At 41.8% G+C, this 16110-nt stretch overlaps 1 protein-coding gene across 3 annotated transcripts in view; it reads right to left on the bottom strand.

Moving 5' to 3' along the window:
• LOC137211014 (phosphatidylinositol 3,4,5-trisphosphate 3-phosphatase TPTE2-like) overlaps window positions 1–16110 on the bottom strand; it is a 59274-nt gene that overhangs the window by 8680 nt on the left and 34484 nt on the right. For all 3 annotated transcript variants that reach the window (XM_067713147.1, XM_067713148.1, XM_067713149.1), the window contains 2 exons: window positions 13319–13424; window positions 7475–7566 (listed from right to left, as the gene is read on the bottom strand). In XM_067713147.1, coding sequence (XP_067569248.1) covers window positions 7475–7566; window positions 13319–13424 — 198 coding nt within the window. The remainder of the gene's footprint in view (window positions 1–7474; window positions 7567–13318; window positions 13425–16110) is intronic.

The following is a 16110-nucleotide window of genomic DNA, read 5'->3' as shown; positions in this document are numbered from 1 at the left end:
GTGCTCTGCAACAAGAGAAGCCACCGCGAAGAGTGCCCATGCACTGCAATGAAGAGTATCCCCTGCTCACTGCAACTAGAGAAAACCCATGCACAGCAACAAAGACCCAACACAGCCCAAAAAAAAAAAAAAAAAAAGACATGTACCACAATGTTCATTGCAGCACTATTTACAATAGCCAGGACATGGAACCAACCTAAATGTCCATTGACAGATGAATGGATAAAGAAGATGTGGCACATATATACAATGGAATATTAATCATAAACAGAAACAAAATTGAGTTATTTGTACTGAGGTGGATGGACCTAGAGTCTGTCGTACAGAGCAAAGTAAGTCAGAAAGAGAAAAACAAATACTGTATGCTAACACATATATATAGAATCTAAAAAATATATATATATATGGTACTGATGAACCTAGTTGCAGGGCAGGAATAAAGAGGTAGACATAGGAAATGGACTTGAGAATATGGGGGGGAGGGCAAAGCTGGGGCGAAGTGACAGTAGCATGGACGTACATACACTACTGAATGTAAAATAGTTGGCGGGTGGGAAGCAGCAGCATTAGCACAGGGAGATCTGCTCGGTACTTTGCAATGACCTAGAGGGGTGGGATAGGGAGGGTGGGAGGGAGGCTCAAGAGGGAGGGGATATGGGGACGTGTATGCACATGGCTGATTTGCTTTGTTATGCAACAGAAACTAACACAGTATTGTGAAGCAATTATACTCCAATAAAGATTTAAAAAAAGAAGACAACCAATGTTGGCAAGGATGTGGAGAAAAGGGACCCTTCATACACTGTTGGTGGGAAAGTAAATTGGTGCAGTAACTGTGGCAAATAGTATGGAGGCTTCTCAAAAAACCAAAAAATATAACTATCATGTGACCAAGCAATCCACTCCTGGGTATGTATACAGAAAAAAACCCCACTAATTCAAAAAGATACATGCACTCCAATGTTTATAGCAGCATTATTTACAATTGCCAAGATATGGAAGCAACCTAAATGTCCATCAACAGATGAATGGATAAAGATATATATATACACACACATATATACCACACAGTGGAATACTACTTAGCCATAAAAAAGAACAATTTGCTATTTGCAACAACATGGATGGACTTTGAGGGTATTATGCTAAGTGAAATAAGTCAGAGTAAGACAAATACTGTATGATATCCTTTATATGTGGAATATAAAAAATAAAACAAACTAGGGAATATAACAAAAGAAACAGACTCACAGATATAAAACAAACTAGTGGTTCCCAGTGGGAAGATGGAAGGGGGAGGGGAAAGATAGGGGTAGGGGACTAAGAGGTACAAATTATGTATAAAATAAATAAGCTACAAGGATATATTGTATAACACAGGGAATATAGCCAATATTTTATAATAACTGTGAATGAAGTATAACCTTTAAAAATTGTGAATCACTGTGTTGTACATCTGTAACTTATATAATATTGTCCATCGACTATAATTCAATTTAAAAAATCCCCAAAAATAAAACCAATTTTTAAAAACAAAGGCTGTGGGAGTTCCCTGGTGGCACAGTGGTTAAGAATCTGCCTGCCAGTGCAGAGGACACAGGTTCGAGCCCTGGTCTGGGAAGATCCCACATGCCATGGAGCAGCTAAGCCCATGTGCCACAACTACTGAGCCTGCGCTCTAGAGACCACAAGCGACAACTACTGAGCCCGCAAGCCACAACTACTGATCCCACATGCCACAACTACTGAAGCCCACGTGCCTAGAGCCTGTATTCTGCAACAAGAGAAGCCACCACAATGAGAAGCCACCACAATGAGAAGCCCGTGCACCGCAACAAAGAGTAGCCCCCACTCGCTGCAACTAGAGAAAAGCCATGCACAGCAACGAAGACCCAATGCAGCCAAAAATAAATAAATAAATGTATACAAAACAAAAAAAGGCTCTAACAATAGACCAAGGAAAAAAAAAGCATTACATAATGATAAAGGGTTCAATCCAACAAGAGTATATAACACTTGTAGATATTTATGCACTCAACATAGGCATACCTAAATAGGTAAAGCTAATATTAACAGACATAAAAGAGAAATTGACAGTAATACAATAATAATATGGACTTTAATATCCCACTTACGCAATGAACAGATCATCCAGGCAGAAAGTCAATAAAGAAACTGGCTTTAAATGACACATTAGACCAAATGAACTTAATAGATTATAAAAAACATTCTACGCCCAAACAGCAGAATATAATTCTTTTTAAGTGTACATGAAACACTCTTCAGGATAGATCACATGTTAGGCCACAAAACAAGTCTAAATAAAGTTAAGATTAAAATCATACCAAGCATCTTTTCTGACCACAACAGTATCAAACTTGAAATTGACTATAAGAAGAAAACTAGAAAAAAAACACACACACAAACACATGGAGACTAAACAACATGCTACTAAACAATCCAATGGGTCACTGAAGAAATCAGAGAAAATTTTAAAAATACCTTAAGACAAATGAAAATGGAAACACAACATTCCAAAATCTCTGGGACACAGCAAAAGGAGTTCTAAAAAGCAAGTTCATAGCAATACAGACCAAACTCAAGAAACAAAATCTCAATCTAACCTTAGCCCTAAAGGAAGTAGAAAAAGAATGAAGTCCAAAGTTAGTAGAATGGAAAAAATCATGAAGATCAGAACAGAAACAGATTTTTTAAAAATAGAAAAGATAATTAAACTAAGAACTGGTTCTTTGAAAAGATAAACAAAACTGACAGACCTTTATCCAGACTCATCAAAGAAAAAAAAGGGAGAGGGCCCAAATAAATAAAATCAGAAATGAAAGAGAAGTTACAACTGATACCATAGAAATACAAAGGATCATATGAAACTACAGCAACAAATTAGAAAACCTAGGAGAAATAAACTCCTAGAAACACACAATCTTCCAAAACAATCAAGAAGAAATAGAAAATCCAAATAGGTAGATTTCTAATAATGATATTGAATCAGTAATCAGAAAACTCCCAATAAAGTCCAGGACCAGACAGGTTCACAGGTGAATTCTACCAAACATTTAAAGAAGAGTAAATACCTATCCTTCATCAAAATATTCCAGACTTGGGGCTTCCCTGGTGGCGCAGTGGTTGAGAGTCCGCCTGCCAATGCAGGGGACACGGGTTGGTGCCCCGGTCCGGGAAGATCCCACATGCCGCGGAGCGGCTGGGCCTGTGAGCCATGGCCGCTGAGCCTGCGCGTCTGGAGCCTGTGCTCCGCAACAGGAGAGGCCACAACAGTGAGAGGCCCGCATACAGCAAAAAAAAAAAAAAAAAGAATATATGCAATAAACCCACAGCTAATGTTATACTCAGTGTTGAAAAGTTGAAAGCTTTTCCTTAAGATCGGGAACAAGACAAGGATGCCCACTCTTGCTTTTATTGAACCAAGTATTAGAAGTCCTAGCCCCAGCAATTAGACAGTAAAAAGAAATAACACACATCTAAATTGGAAAGGAAGAAGTAAAACTCACTATTTGCTGATGGCATGTACTATATATAGGAAACGCTGAAGACTCCACCAAAAAACTTCAAATAAATGGATTCAGTGAAGTTACAGGATACAAAATTAATGTATAGAAATCTGTTGCATTTCAATACACTAATAATGAACTATCAGAAATACAAATTAAGAAACTCCCATTTAAAATTGCATCTAAAAGAATAAAATAATTAGGAATACGTTTAACCAAGGAAGTGAAAGACCTGAACTCTGAAAACTATAAGACATTGATGAAAGACGTAAATGTGACACAATTAAATGGAAAGGTATACTGTGCTTATGGATTGGAAGAATTCATATTGTTAAAATGTCTATGCTACTACCCAAAGCAATATACAAATTCAATGTAAACCCTATTAAAATACCAATAGCATTTTTCACAGAACTAGAATCCTAAAATTTGTGTGGAACCACAAAAGACCCCAAATAGCCAAAGTAATCTTTAAAAGAACAAAACTAGAGGTATCAGTTTTTCTGACTTCAAACTATATCACAGAGTCATAGTATTCAAAACAGTTGTTACTGGAACAAAAACAAATACATAGATCAATGGAACAGAATAGAGAGGCCAGAAAAAAATCCACACACTTATGGTCAATTAATCTACAACAGAGAAGACAAGAATATACAAAGTGGAAAAGGATCTCTTCAATAAGCAGTGTTGGAAAAACTGGACAGTTACATGCAAAAGAATGAATCTGGACCACTACCTTACACCACATATGACAATAAAGTTAAAATGGATTAAAAATTTGAATGTAAGACCTGAAACCATAAAACTTCTAGAAGAAAGCACAGGCAGTCAGCTCTTTGACTTTGATCTTAGTGATACCTTTATGGATCCGTCTCCTCAGGCAAGGACAACAAAAGCAAAAATAAACAAGTGGGACTACATCAAACTAAAATGCTTCTGCACAGTGAAGGAATCCTGCAATAAAATGGAAAGCTAATCTATTGAATGGGAGAAGATACTTGTAAATTATGTATCCAATAGAGGTTAATATCCAGAATATAAAAATAACTCATACAACTTAGAAAGGAAACATCAAAAAAAGAAACAATCCAATTGAAAAATGGGCAGAGGACCTAGAACAGACATTTTTCTAAAGGAGACATACAGACGGCCAACGGGCACATGAAAAAATGATCATTACTAATCATCAGGGAAATGCAATTCAAAACCAGAACATCACCTCATACCTGTCAGAATGACTATTATCAAAAGGACAAAAAATAACGTTGGTGAAGGTGTGGAAAAAAAGAAACCCTCTTTCACTGTTGGTGGGAATGTAAATTGGTGCAGCCACTATGGAAAGCAGTATGGAGGTTCCTCAAAAACTTAAAAATGGAACTACCACATGATTGGACAATTCCACTTCTGGGTATTTATCCAAAAAAAAAAAATCGACAACACTAATTCGAAAAGATATATGCACCCCTATGTTCACTGTAGCATTATTTACAATAGCCAAGATATGGAAGCAACCTAAGTCCATCAATAAAGAAAATGTGAGGTATATATGTGTGTGTGTGTGCATATATATATATATATATGCACATGTATGTATATACGAATATTATCCATAACAAGAATGAAATCTTTCATTTGTGACAACATGGATGGACTTAGAAGGTATTATGCTAAGTGAATTAAGTCAAAGAAAAATACTGCATGATTTCACTTACATGTAGAATCTAAAAAACAAATGAACATAACAAAACAGAAGCAGACTCATAGATACAGAGAACAAACTGGTGGTTGGCAGGGGATAGGAGGATGGGTGAAATAGGTGAAGGGGATTAAGAGGCATAAACTTCCAGTTATAAAATAAATAAGTCATGGGGATGTAATATACAGAGTAGGGAATATAGTCAATAATGTAATAACTTTAAATGGTGACAGATGGTAACTATACGGTGATTATCTCATAATGTATATAAAATGTGAAATCACTATGCTGTACACCTGACACTAATATAATATTGTATGTCAATTATACTTCAATTTTTAAAAAAGAGGAGCTCTGTAAAGAGAATCCAGTTCAGACAGGGGACTGGGAGGGCAGGGCTGGAGGAGGGGAAAAAGACCAGCAAAAACAGGAAGCAGAAATTAGAGTGTTGTGTTCCAAGGGCCAGAGGGGACCCAGTCTACCTGGCATGGGGACAGCAGGCCATGTTACTAATGCGAATAAGCTCAGGTATGATAGGGCTATGTCTTGAGAATTCAAGACCCAGGAAAATAAGAATGAAGTTGTTGAAAGTTATAGTGGAGCATTTCCTAGGTGATAAAGCTGGCCTGGTAATTATCACATCTAACATTTATTTAGTGATGTATGACTCACAAAGCAACTTCACATATATTATCTAATTCAATCCTCACAACCCTTGAGATGTAACCTTTATTTTACAGATAAGAATACTGAGCCAGAAGGACTTCCTTGGCGGTCCAGTGGTTAGGACTCCACGCTTCCACTGCAGGGGGCATGGGTTCAATCCCTGGTCAGAGAGCTAAGATCCTGCGTGCCTCACAGCCAGAAAAAAAAAAAAAAGAATATTGCGCCAAAGATATTAACTAGCTTTGACCGTGGGTGCACAGTGTGTCTTCTGCTCTAGCTACAGCTTTTTACAATGAGAGCAGTATTTCAGGATGCGTATTGCAGGACCCTATATACTGCCCTGTATAAGGAGAAAGCAAAGGTAAGGAGAACGTTGTAGAAGTCTAGGCATGAGCAAATGAGGTCCTGGACCAGGTAGTGGCAATGGGAACAGACAGGAAGGGAGCGAGTGAAGAGAGATTCCAGTGGTCTCATCAGCAGGAATTGGTGACTAACTGGATTTAGGGGCCGCGGGCAAAGAGAGAATCAAAGATCATACCAGATCTGAAAGTCTGAGTAAGAGAATGCTGGTGTCATTTGCAGAAGCAGATGAAAAGTTCATTGGATAAATTTGGATTGACAACTGTGTTTGAATTGCTGGGGTAGAGAATGCCCACGTTGCAGCTCCTGCGTCTACCCCGTGTATGGGGCTCATAAATACGTGTCAAGTGAATGAAAGAAGATATTATAATTGAAAGTAGGATGTGTAGGACCAAGAATAGAGTATGTGTGGAGATAAGGCCAGAAAGCCAGGGATGAGGCTTGGGGCGAGTGCCCCCTCCCGGGGGTCAGGGGAGTAAAAAGAAGGAAGAGGAGAGGTAATAGGAGAACTAGAGACCAAAGCCTGAGAAAGAATCTTAAAAGTTTATATTTCTTACACCCATGAAGGAAGCTTTCCTGTTGCTCCAGGAAAGGTCTGTAGTCTTAACCATTTCTTCAGCCTTTAAGAAAACTGACTATTTGGTCCCAAAGAGATTCCTCCCCAATCCATACACCCCTGCATTGTTTCTCACAGTGCAGTCCCACAGGATATCTGAGTTAGAATCACTTGAGACATTGCTAAGTCTAGAGATTCCTGGGTCCCTTTCCGGATTTCCTGAATCACACTTTGGGGGTATAACTTAGGAATCTGCATCTTTACCAGTCTCTAGGTGATTTTCATGCCCATTAAAATTTCAGAATCAGTGCCATATAATAAAAATGACCAAGAAGAAGACAATATGGCTAAAAGTGACCAGATGCATGAATCTAAAACTCTGACAGATTCTGGGAACATGCTTGGCATTTGTGGAAAAGGGAAAGGCAAAGCACCACTCTGAACTGAAAATATATTCTGGAAAACTATTTCCCCTGAAAACTATTTTGAACAGTAAATTTAACTCTTGACTCAGATCCAAACCCAGGGACACCAAGTTGGATGGTAACCAGAAAGCAACACGGCCCCTCCCTGTGGTGAGTGATGGTTTGGGGAGGGCAACATGCTGATTTGACATTGAGATGTAAAACAAACACTAGAATTTTCAGTTTCCATGCTTTCTCTTACCCCACAGTTTTTGGAAGCAGAACAGAAAAAGACAGGCTTTCGTTGCATTATTATTTGTACTTTTAGGTCATTTCCATTGCCTTTTCCAACACCTGAATGAAATTAAAAAGTTAGGCTAGTTAGAGCAAAGATCAAAATGTCTCACCAATTAACAATACAGATTAAAAAGAGAAAAAATTATCCCAGCTAACAATGTGTCAATATTGAATCATTTGGCTCTTGTATGGATTTTGTCTTTGAAAGACAAGGCTTCAAAAGTTCAGTTCTGTCCCCTAAAGCAGAATTTATAAGGCTGGAGAAAAAAAAAAAGACATTGTTCAGCTTCTAAGATTTGGAATCCCATCGCTTCACCTTCATAGAAAAAAAAAATTAGGGAAGGGGACGTGCAACCTTTCTTGTTGATGTGTTGCTTTCTTCAGACTTCTAATTGTGATGTTTCTTAATAATAAATAGTCTAACTTCCTCTTGCCCTAGTTTAAATCCAGTTTATGGAAAATATAGGAGAGCTGTATCCAAACGTTCCTGCTATGTTCAGCATATATTTACAGACAAATGGTTTCTTCTCCCTTTTTTTTTTTTCAATTTAATTGACCCACTTACTTCAGCATTTCACGAAAGGGCTGGTTTCTCAAGCCTCCAATTAATTTTTCCGGCTTTCCTTTCCACCCTGCATATTTCACTTAAATATGCACAGAACTAAAGGTACAGAACTAAAACAAATATTCTAATAAAGTCACATATCCATCATTCTTAATTGTGATATTAAGTTTGTTTTGTGTTCATTTAATTTTGTTCTCACTAACACAATTAATTTGTCATGAGGAATCATGGTTTCTTTGCCTCAGTTCCCTCTGTCCCATCCACCTGCAGAACTTCTTTCTACGGATGTCAACAGAAGTCAGTGAAACGTAGAGCTAAACCAAGTCGAACACTTATCACATGACAGGAAAAGGGCGTTGCTTTATGAGCTTAAATTAATTCCCACACAATTTAAACATTTTTAAAATAATTTAAGTATATTTGCATGATTTAAAAATAAAAGGTATAAAAGGCATGAAGTGAAAAGTCTCCATTTTCCCTATCTCCCACCTGTTTAGTTCTCCAGCCCCAGCTAACCCCTATTACTAGTTTCTAGTTTTTCATGCATGTGTAATCAAATATGAATATAGATTCTCCCAGAGGTTTTATGTGTGTATATACACACAAACAACTGTATTCTCCTTCTGTTTTACAGAAATTGTTGCATGCCATAGCCCTGTCCTGTACATGCATTTTTTAACACGTCAAAAATTTTAACTTATTACTAAGGAACCAGTAAAATGCTACAGCTGTTTCGAAGTACTGCTCATTTCTGGGCAGATAAGGAATGATGAAATGAATTTACAAATAAATACGAAACAGGTCAATAATCAGTTGCATTCTGCTAGACACAACTAATTTGCATTTTTATGTACAAAAGTTATTTGCATTATTATCAGTTTTCTACAATTTAGAGTTGTAAAATAGCTTAAAGACCATGAAAGGTGAAGGTAACCCTGGAGGTGGGCCTAGAGAAGACACTGCCCATTTCAGAATGTATCACACTTTTTCCTGACAGTCTGTTGTGATCATAATCTCAAAGGAAGATGATTCTTTAGGGGGTTTTTTTTGTTGCTGTTCTTTCATTTGAAACATACTCCTTTGTCTTCTCATTTTGTTTACCTTTCTCTGTCTCTATGAAATGAAGTGAATCAGTTACCTAGCCCAGTCTTGAAGGCGTGCCCTTGTGCAGGACTGTGCAGCCTGCGTATGCTCAGTGGCTTTGGTGGGAGAAGTGAGCACAGGTCCCGTGGGCCCCTGGGGTGCGGTGGCAGCCACCACCCTGGTGGGAAGCGGGGCTGGAGATGGAGGGGCTGGAGCCGGAGCCGGGTGCGACCCTGTGTGTGAGAGAGACGGCAGTCTCCACCTGGGTTTGGGATGCAGCGGGGGCTCAAGGGTTTGGGGCTGCACTTCTGTGCTGGTTGTACATTTTCCCCACTGTGCACCCTTGGTTAGAGGCTGGGTCAGGGCCGGAGGGGTTGGTGCCTCACTGCTGAACTGGTTTCTTTCCTGCTGGCAGTGTCAGTCCCTGCCCTGGAGTAGTTTCACTCCTCCTAAATGTGGGCAGCGACCGAGCACTGGCCAAGGCTGCTTTCTCCCTGGTCAGAGTTTTCAGGCTGCTGCGTCTGCCAGGATGGGGGTATAAGCAAGCACGCACTCTCTGAGTGAGGGCTCAGTGTCTTACAGCCTCCCATGAGCCCCACTGGCTTTCGAAGCACTCATCCTCCTGGTGTCAGGCCCCAGGGCTGGGGTGCCAAACGTGTGGCTCAAACCCCTTGCTCCCCAGGGAGGCTCCCCAAGCCCATGACACCCCCCTCCACGTCTGGGTCCCCCACCAAGGGTGCAGGTCTCGACCAGATCACTTCTCCTCCCTTCCTACCAGACTCCGTGTGGATTTTTCTTTACAGCCTTAGCCATAGAAGGGCCTTTCTGCCAGCCTCCAGGTAGCTCCACAGGTAGTTGTATTTTTGATGTGTTCATGGGGGGAGGTAAGCTCAGCATCCTCCTACTTCATCACCTTGATCTCCCTCAAAAGGGATAGTTCTTATTCCAAAAGAAGGCTGCTGTCATTGGGTTTGGCCTGCTTATTTACGTGGGTGCAGCAAGAATTTTGGCGTACCAGGCAGGCCTTCTTAAGTGGGCTCTGCCAGCCGAGGCCCACACCGTAAGAACAGCTGCAAAGGGCACAACTTTCTGTCTGGAAGCCTTTATGAGGGATCTCAAATTAGACTTTTAAAATCCTCTATTTTATGTTAGCCTGAGATGAGGAAACCAAACCCATTAAACTCTCCACCAGTTTTCACCTGCAGTACTTAGAAATCTGCGTTAGTTCCTCTGTTCTCTAGATCTGCACTTTACAGTTTTAACTAAACAATATCTCCACAGAGGTCAAGTAAAATTCGAACTATGAAGAGAGAAGTCACAGTCTTAGGATATGATATCAGACTGGGACAATATATGAAATGCTAGAACTTATTAAAACCATTTTTAAGCTTAGAAGTTTGAGAAACTATTCCTATTCTCACTGTTCACGTTAGAGAAAAAGCATCAAAACTCCATCAGACTAAATGCCTTTTTGCCTGTTTGGAATAGTTTAATACTCACAGAGGTTTGTATAGATACTGTTACAGGGTTACCTCGGAGATACTGTGGGTTCGGTTCCAGACCACTGCAATACAGCGAATATCGCAACAAAGCGAGTCACACGAACATTTTTGCTTTCCCAGTGCACACAAAAAGTTATGTTTACACTATACTGTAGTCTATTTAGTGTGCAATAGCATTATGTCTAAGAAAACTATGTACGTACCTTCATTAAAACATAATTGATCGGGACTTCCCTGGTGGCACAGTGGTTAAGAATCCGCCTGCCAATGCAGGGGACACGGGTTCGACCCTGGCCCAGGAAGATCCCACATGCCACAGAGCAACTAAGCCCATGAGCCACAACTACTGAGCCCGCGCACCTAGAGCCCGTGCTCCGCAACAAGAGAAGCCACCGCAATGAGTAGCTCGTGCACCGCAACGAAGAGTAACAACTAGAGAAATACGGCGAGCAGCAACAAAGACCCAACGCAGCCAATAAATAAATACATAAAATTCTAACACAAACCATTAAATAAAAAAACTTGATTGCCACATTGCTAAAAAAAAAAAACTGCTCACCATCATCTGACAACTCAGAACTGTCACAAACCTTTCATTTTCTGAACAAGTGCAACGTCTGTGAAGCGCAATAAAGCAAAGAGCAATAAAATGAGAGATGCCTGGATTCCCACCGTTAACCAAGAGGACCCTGAGGGAGAGGATACACTCAGGTACAAAACAGGCTCTCACGCCACCAACTTGGCTTTAGAGCTGAGTTTCAATTTCCTAGAGGAAGACACTGCTCCAACAGCCACCTGGGTTGCCTCTCACACTGCACTTTCTGCAGGAAACAATGGAGAGCAAGGCACTGCTATCCCCTCCCACCCACCAGCTGCCGGACAAGCCTGGCTCTACCCTGGGGACATCTGAAGGCAGATGGTGTTCGGAGCGAGGCTCCACTCCAGCCCTGTCCCTCATACGTGACACACACACATCACAGAATGGACCTCATAGAGCACTCTGCAGCCCACAAAGCCTTCGCACAGTTGCTCCTTTATACAGACAGGCAGCCTCCTGCTGGAACAGGCTGTATTTCCAGGGTCTGCCCGCACAACGCTTGTTTGGAAATCTAGACCAAAATTTCCCACAGAAACCATGCTGCTGGGCCGAAGTTTGTTTCCAGAAGCCAGAAACCCATGCACTCTGCTCGTGGTAACTCTCACAGTTCCTCACCCCTGCCAAGCAGTGGCGGCGATGCGGGCGTGTGGAGAGGGGAGAAATACGTAAATAATTTGAAAAAAGCATTTTATATTTTAACAATTGAAATTATTTTGACTATGCAGTTTTTACATATATTCTAAAGGGTTCTCTTATTTCTGAATAATTGGACGAAGCGTTAAAAAATACACGTCTAGATCTTATTTTGTGTGTCTCTTCAGAGGGCTAAAAGCAATAGGCTGTGTGGGTGGACACCAGCGCCCTCGCCCCGCAGCCGGGCCCAGGAGAGGCCCGGTACTCAGCACCGCGCCTCGCGCTCCACAAGCTGCTGTTGCTTTAGGGAATCAGAAGCATCACCTCCTGCTGCGCCTCCACACTGAGGGGTCCCTGTTTCCACCTCCCTGAGGGTGAGCTGTACAGGGAAGCTAGGCGGGTGACAGAGAAATAAAGACATGGCCTTGAGGCCCATTCCTCTCCCCTCCTTCCTTGTCTTTCAAGTCCCAGAGGTGGACGATCTGGCCAATATCTCTGCCTCTCGGGGCGACGGCAGGTCCCCTCTTTCTCCTTACACTCCTGAAGCAGGCATCGTCAGCTCTTTTCAAGTTTATAAGGATTTTTACTCTTGGTAAGAACTGGTAACAGCTAGGGGGCTGAGAGAGCCCCCACCCCCACCCCCGCCCAGAGGCCAGGTTTCTCCCAACCCTTTTTTGTGTTCCTGTAGGTTCGGAAGACCTAAGTGCTGTTCTCCTAGGAAGCTGTCCAACACTGTGGTCAGCTCTTCATCTGTGTACCTTCCTCTCCTCTGCTTACACTCAGGGGCTCCTGAAGGGCAAAGAAACACGAGCAGGGGGCCTGGCCCAAAGCAGTGCTCAGCAGTTATTTGCAAAAAGAATTTGTGGCAACAAAATTCATTTGCTGTTCGGGTATTTAAGACATCCTGATGGAGTTGCTGGGGGAGAGGGGGCTATGGGGGAAGAGGGCTGGGAAAGCGAGAGATCAGGAGATAAGAATAAAAAAAAGGTTTCTGAGAGGATTAGGAAAGAAAATGATACAGGGGTGCATCTCCCAAGACAACCCTGAACCAGAGATGGGCATGAGGAAGAAGTGGTCTCCAGGTCTCATGGGACCTTCCCTCCCTTTACTCTCAGAGGTTCTACTCTGAAAAGGACACCCTGGGCTGAGGCCAGAGCAGCAATGAGAACAGGAGAAAGGGAAGGGGGGGATGGAGCCCCCCAAATTGGTGATGGGAAAGGAAAGGAGAGGACACCTAAGCAGTGGTAACGTGGCCACAGCAGCGCTGGGCTGATGGGCAATTCCAGGGGGAGGGGTTTATACCTGAGGCTACACAAAAAGACAGCTATGCGTTGGGATTGTCTCTGTATGTAACCATGAGAAAACCCTCCCGAATGGTAAGAACATTGGCCCTCCTGCCAATTCTCCAATTAGACATAAAGCACTTACCTTGAATTGAATAAATAATGATTTTTTCCATCGTGAGTTTTTTCACTGGAGGAAGAGTCAAATTGTAGGTATTTTTCACCATTGCAAAATATCCAACAAATCTATTCTGCAAAACAACAGAAGTCTCGATTTAAGTGGAGGTAAAAAGTCCTGATTTTTTTTAAGGAAAATAATTGATGAAGGAAACATTGATCGGGTGCCATTATGGAACTAGGCATTTGTTGCCTCATGACTAAATATCTACCTTAGAAAAAAAATACTGAATGAAGAGCAACAGGCAAGGAACAAGAAAGGAGCCAGGTGTTGCTTAGAGGCTGCTGGGACTGAGAGTGCAACTGACCAGAACCAACAAAACAGCTAGGACAACATGACAGCAAGATGCCATTAACTGCAAATGTGGGAGAGGTCGGCCTGGGGTGGAAGCTTCATTGTGGCTGAGTTAAAGGAAGGTTTGTGCGTTGGGGAGCAGTAGCCTCCTCGCATGAGAGAAGGGAAGATGTAACAGCCCAGCGGGAGAGCTCCATAGGCCAGCAGCACATTCACGTTCTTCTCCAGCCCCAGCCAGTGAGCATCTCTCCACTTCCCGTTTCCCCAATTCCATTTTTGCAAGGAAGCCTGGGGATTCTCTTAGCCTAGTCCATCTCCTGTGGCAAGCCGTTCACAAGGGCTCTCCTTTCTTCTAGAAGTTAAGAGTTCTGGTACAGAATCAACCAGACTGAAAAGTTCATAGACTCTTCCCCATCCATTGGGAAGTGTTAAGAAAATTAACCACCATCCTCTGCATTGGAAAGGACCAGTCAAGCTCTTAACTCAGGGGTGGATGAAATGTATGTAGTGCATTGAATGGCCACACTGCAGGATCAGGAGGGGATGGTGTCTGAGAATTACTGCCGCACACACAGGGAACTCTGTCCTGGGGGCCTCGCCAACACAGCCCTTGAGGCCGGGCCCCTGCACTGCTAGCCCAGTGAATCAGAAGAGACTCAGCTGCAGCCTAGGGTGTGCCAGTCCTGGAGTAAGTTAGAGACACTGCACGTGACTGCAGAGGAAATGGGGAAGGGAAGATGTGCCCGAAGGAGCTACCTCTAACATCCCAGTGGCTCCTGCCACCAGATTCTTGACCTTCCACTAAAGGCTTGTAACCTACCATGGCCCTGTAGCTGCGTTTGCTCTCACTCTTCTTTCCCCTACAGCCCAGAACAACAGGCGCATGTAGCAGAAGTTAATAAAACCAACATCTATTTAGTAAGCACTCACTACAGACAAAGGAGATACTATATGAGGCACTTTGGGCTGCCAGGGTGGAAAGATGGGCAAGACATGGGCGTGCAAAGAGGGTAGAGAAGACACGACTTCGAATAGCTGGAAAATAATGTAAAGCAACTTAGTCCCTAAAAGGAACACAAAGGGCTGTAAGAACTGAAAAAGCAGGAGACTACTTCAGGCTGGGAGGGCAAGGGGACTCCAGGACAAGGGGCCCTTGTGAGCACGTGGGTGTAAAGTATAAACAGGCTGGGAAACGGCGAACAATCCAAACGCGTTAGAGCGTGTGATGCACACAGTGGAAGAAGCGGTTGGAAAAATCACATCTAGATTGGGAGTGCCAGGTTAAAACATATGTGTTGCCATTGGCAGTCAGAAGCCATTATGGATTTTGAGCGTGAAATGGCATGATTCGAGCTGGGCTTCAATAAGTCGATGTATTACTTATAGCCTATGGCTATCTTTTTTTCCTTGTGTTGCTTGAGTTTGGCAGAAAAGTATGAATGGATAAGGCTGAGTTCTTTGATCCCAAATGAAATGTCTAGAGCCAGCAGTTACAGTGTTCTGCTAACTAGGCCAAGGGTATCAGCTTTCATCACTTCACTCAAAGAAAACTCTTCTTCACGGCCACATCCACAATTACTTAAGAATTCCCAACCATCTCTCACTTGGGTTTGAGGGGCCGTATAGAAAAGGCAATCCAAATGAGAAGCTGTGCACAGGATGGGAAATAATGGGCTTTGGAGTCTGCAAGATCTGGATTTGAGTTCTTGGTTCAAAAAGTTAGTTTCCCTGCACCTCGATTTCCCAGTCTATAAAATGGGAATCATAATGGTGCCCACTCATTGAGTTATTGAGAATATTAGATAATGAATGCAAAACCCTTAGCAGGATTCAACAAAGTCTAGAATGTTGTAAACTCTGTGGGATAAACGTCCTGGTTTCTGCAATAAACAATTTACAAGGAAAAAAAAAAAGAGAGGTGGGAAACCTATAAACTAAAAGAGACTTAAGGAGACATAGCAACCAAATGAAATGTGTGCCCTTGTTTGGATCCTGACTGAAACTAAGTTTTAAAAAGATTTTAAGATAAGTATGGAAATTTAAACGAGGACTAGACATTTGATACTATTAAGGTATAATACTGTTAGGTATGTCAATGGTTTTAAGGGTTTTTTGTTTTTTTTTTTAGAGTCTTTATGTTAGATGTCACATTAAAAGGCTTAGGGGATAAGATGATCTGATGTCTGGGATTTCCTTCAAAATAATCCAGGTTTAGTGTGAAAATGAAGCGTGTGTGTGTGTGGAGTGGGGAGGGAATGAATGGTTGGCCACATGATGAAATGATGGCTGAAGCAGTGTGATGAATATAAGGGGATTTATTGTATGACTGTCTCGACTTTTCATGAAAAAGTCCATGATAAAACGTTTTAAAAAGGAAAAAAATAAGGTAATAACATGGGTCACATGGGTTGTCTGAGTATTAAATGAGACAATATATGTAGAAGTATAATAGTGTCTAGTATAAA

Source organism: Pseudorca crassidens, chromosome 18 (genome assembly GCF_039906515.1).
Source record: "Pseudorca crassidens isolate mPseCra1 chromosome 18, mPseCra1.hap1, whole genome shotgun sequence".
NCBI lineage: Eukaryota > Metazoa > Chordata > Mammalia > Artiodactyla > Delphinidae > Pseudorca > Pseudorca crassidens.
The sequence above is the reverse complement of the archived record's forward strand: the minus strand, read 5'-3'. Positions and strand labels throughout refer to the sequence as shown.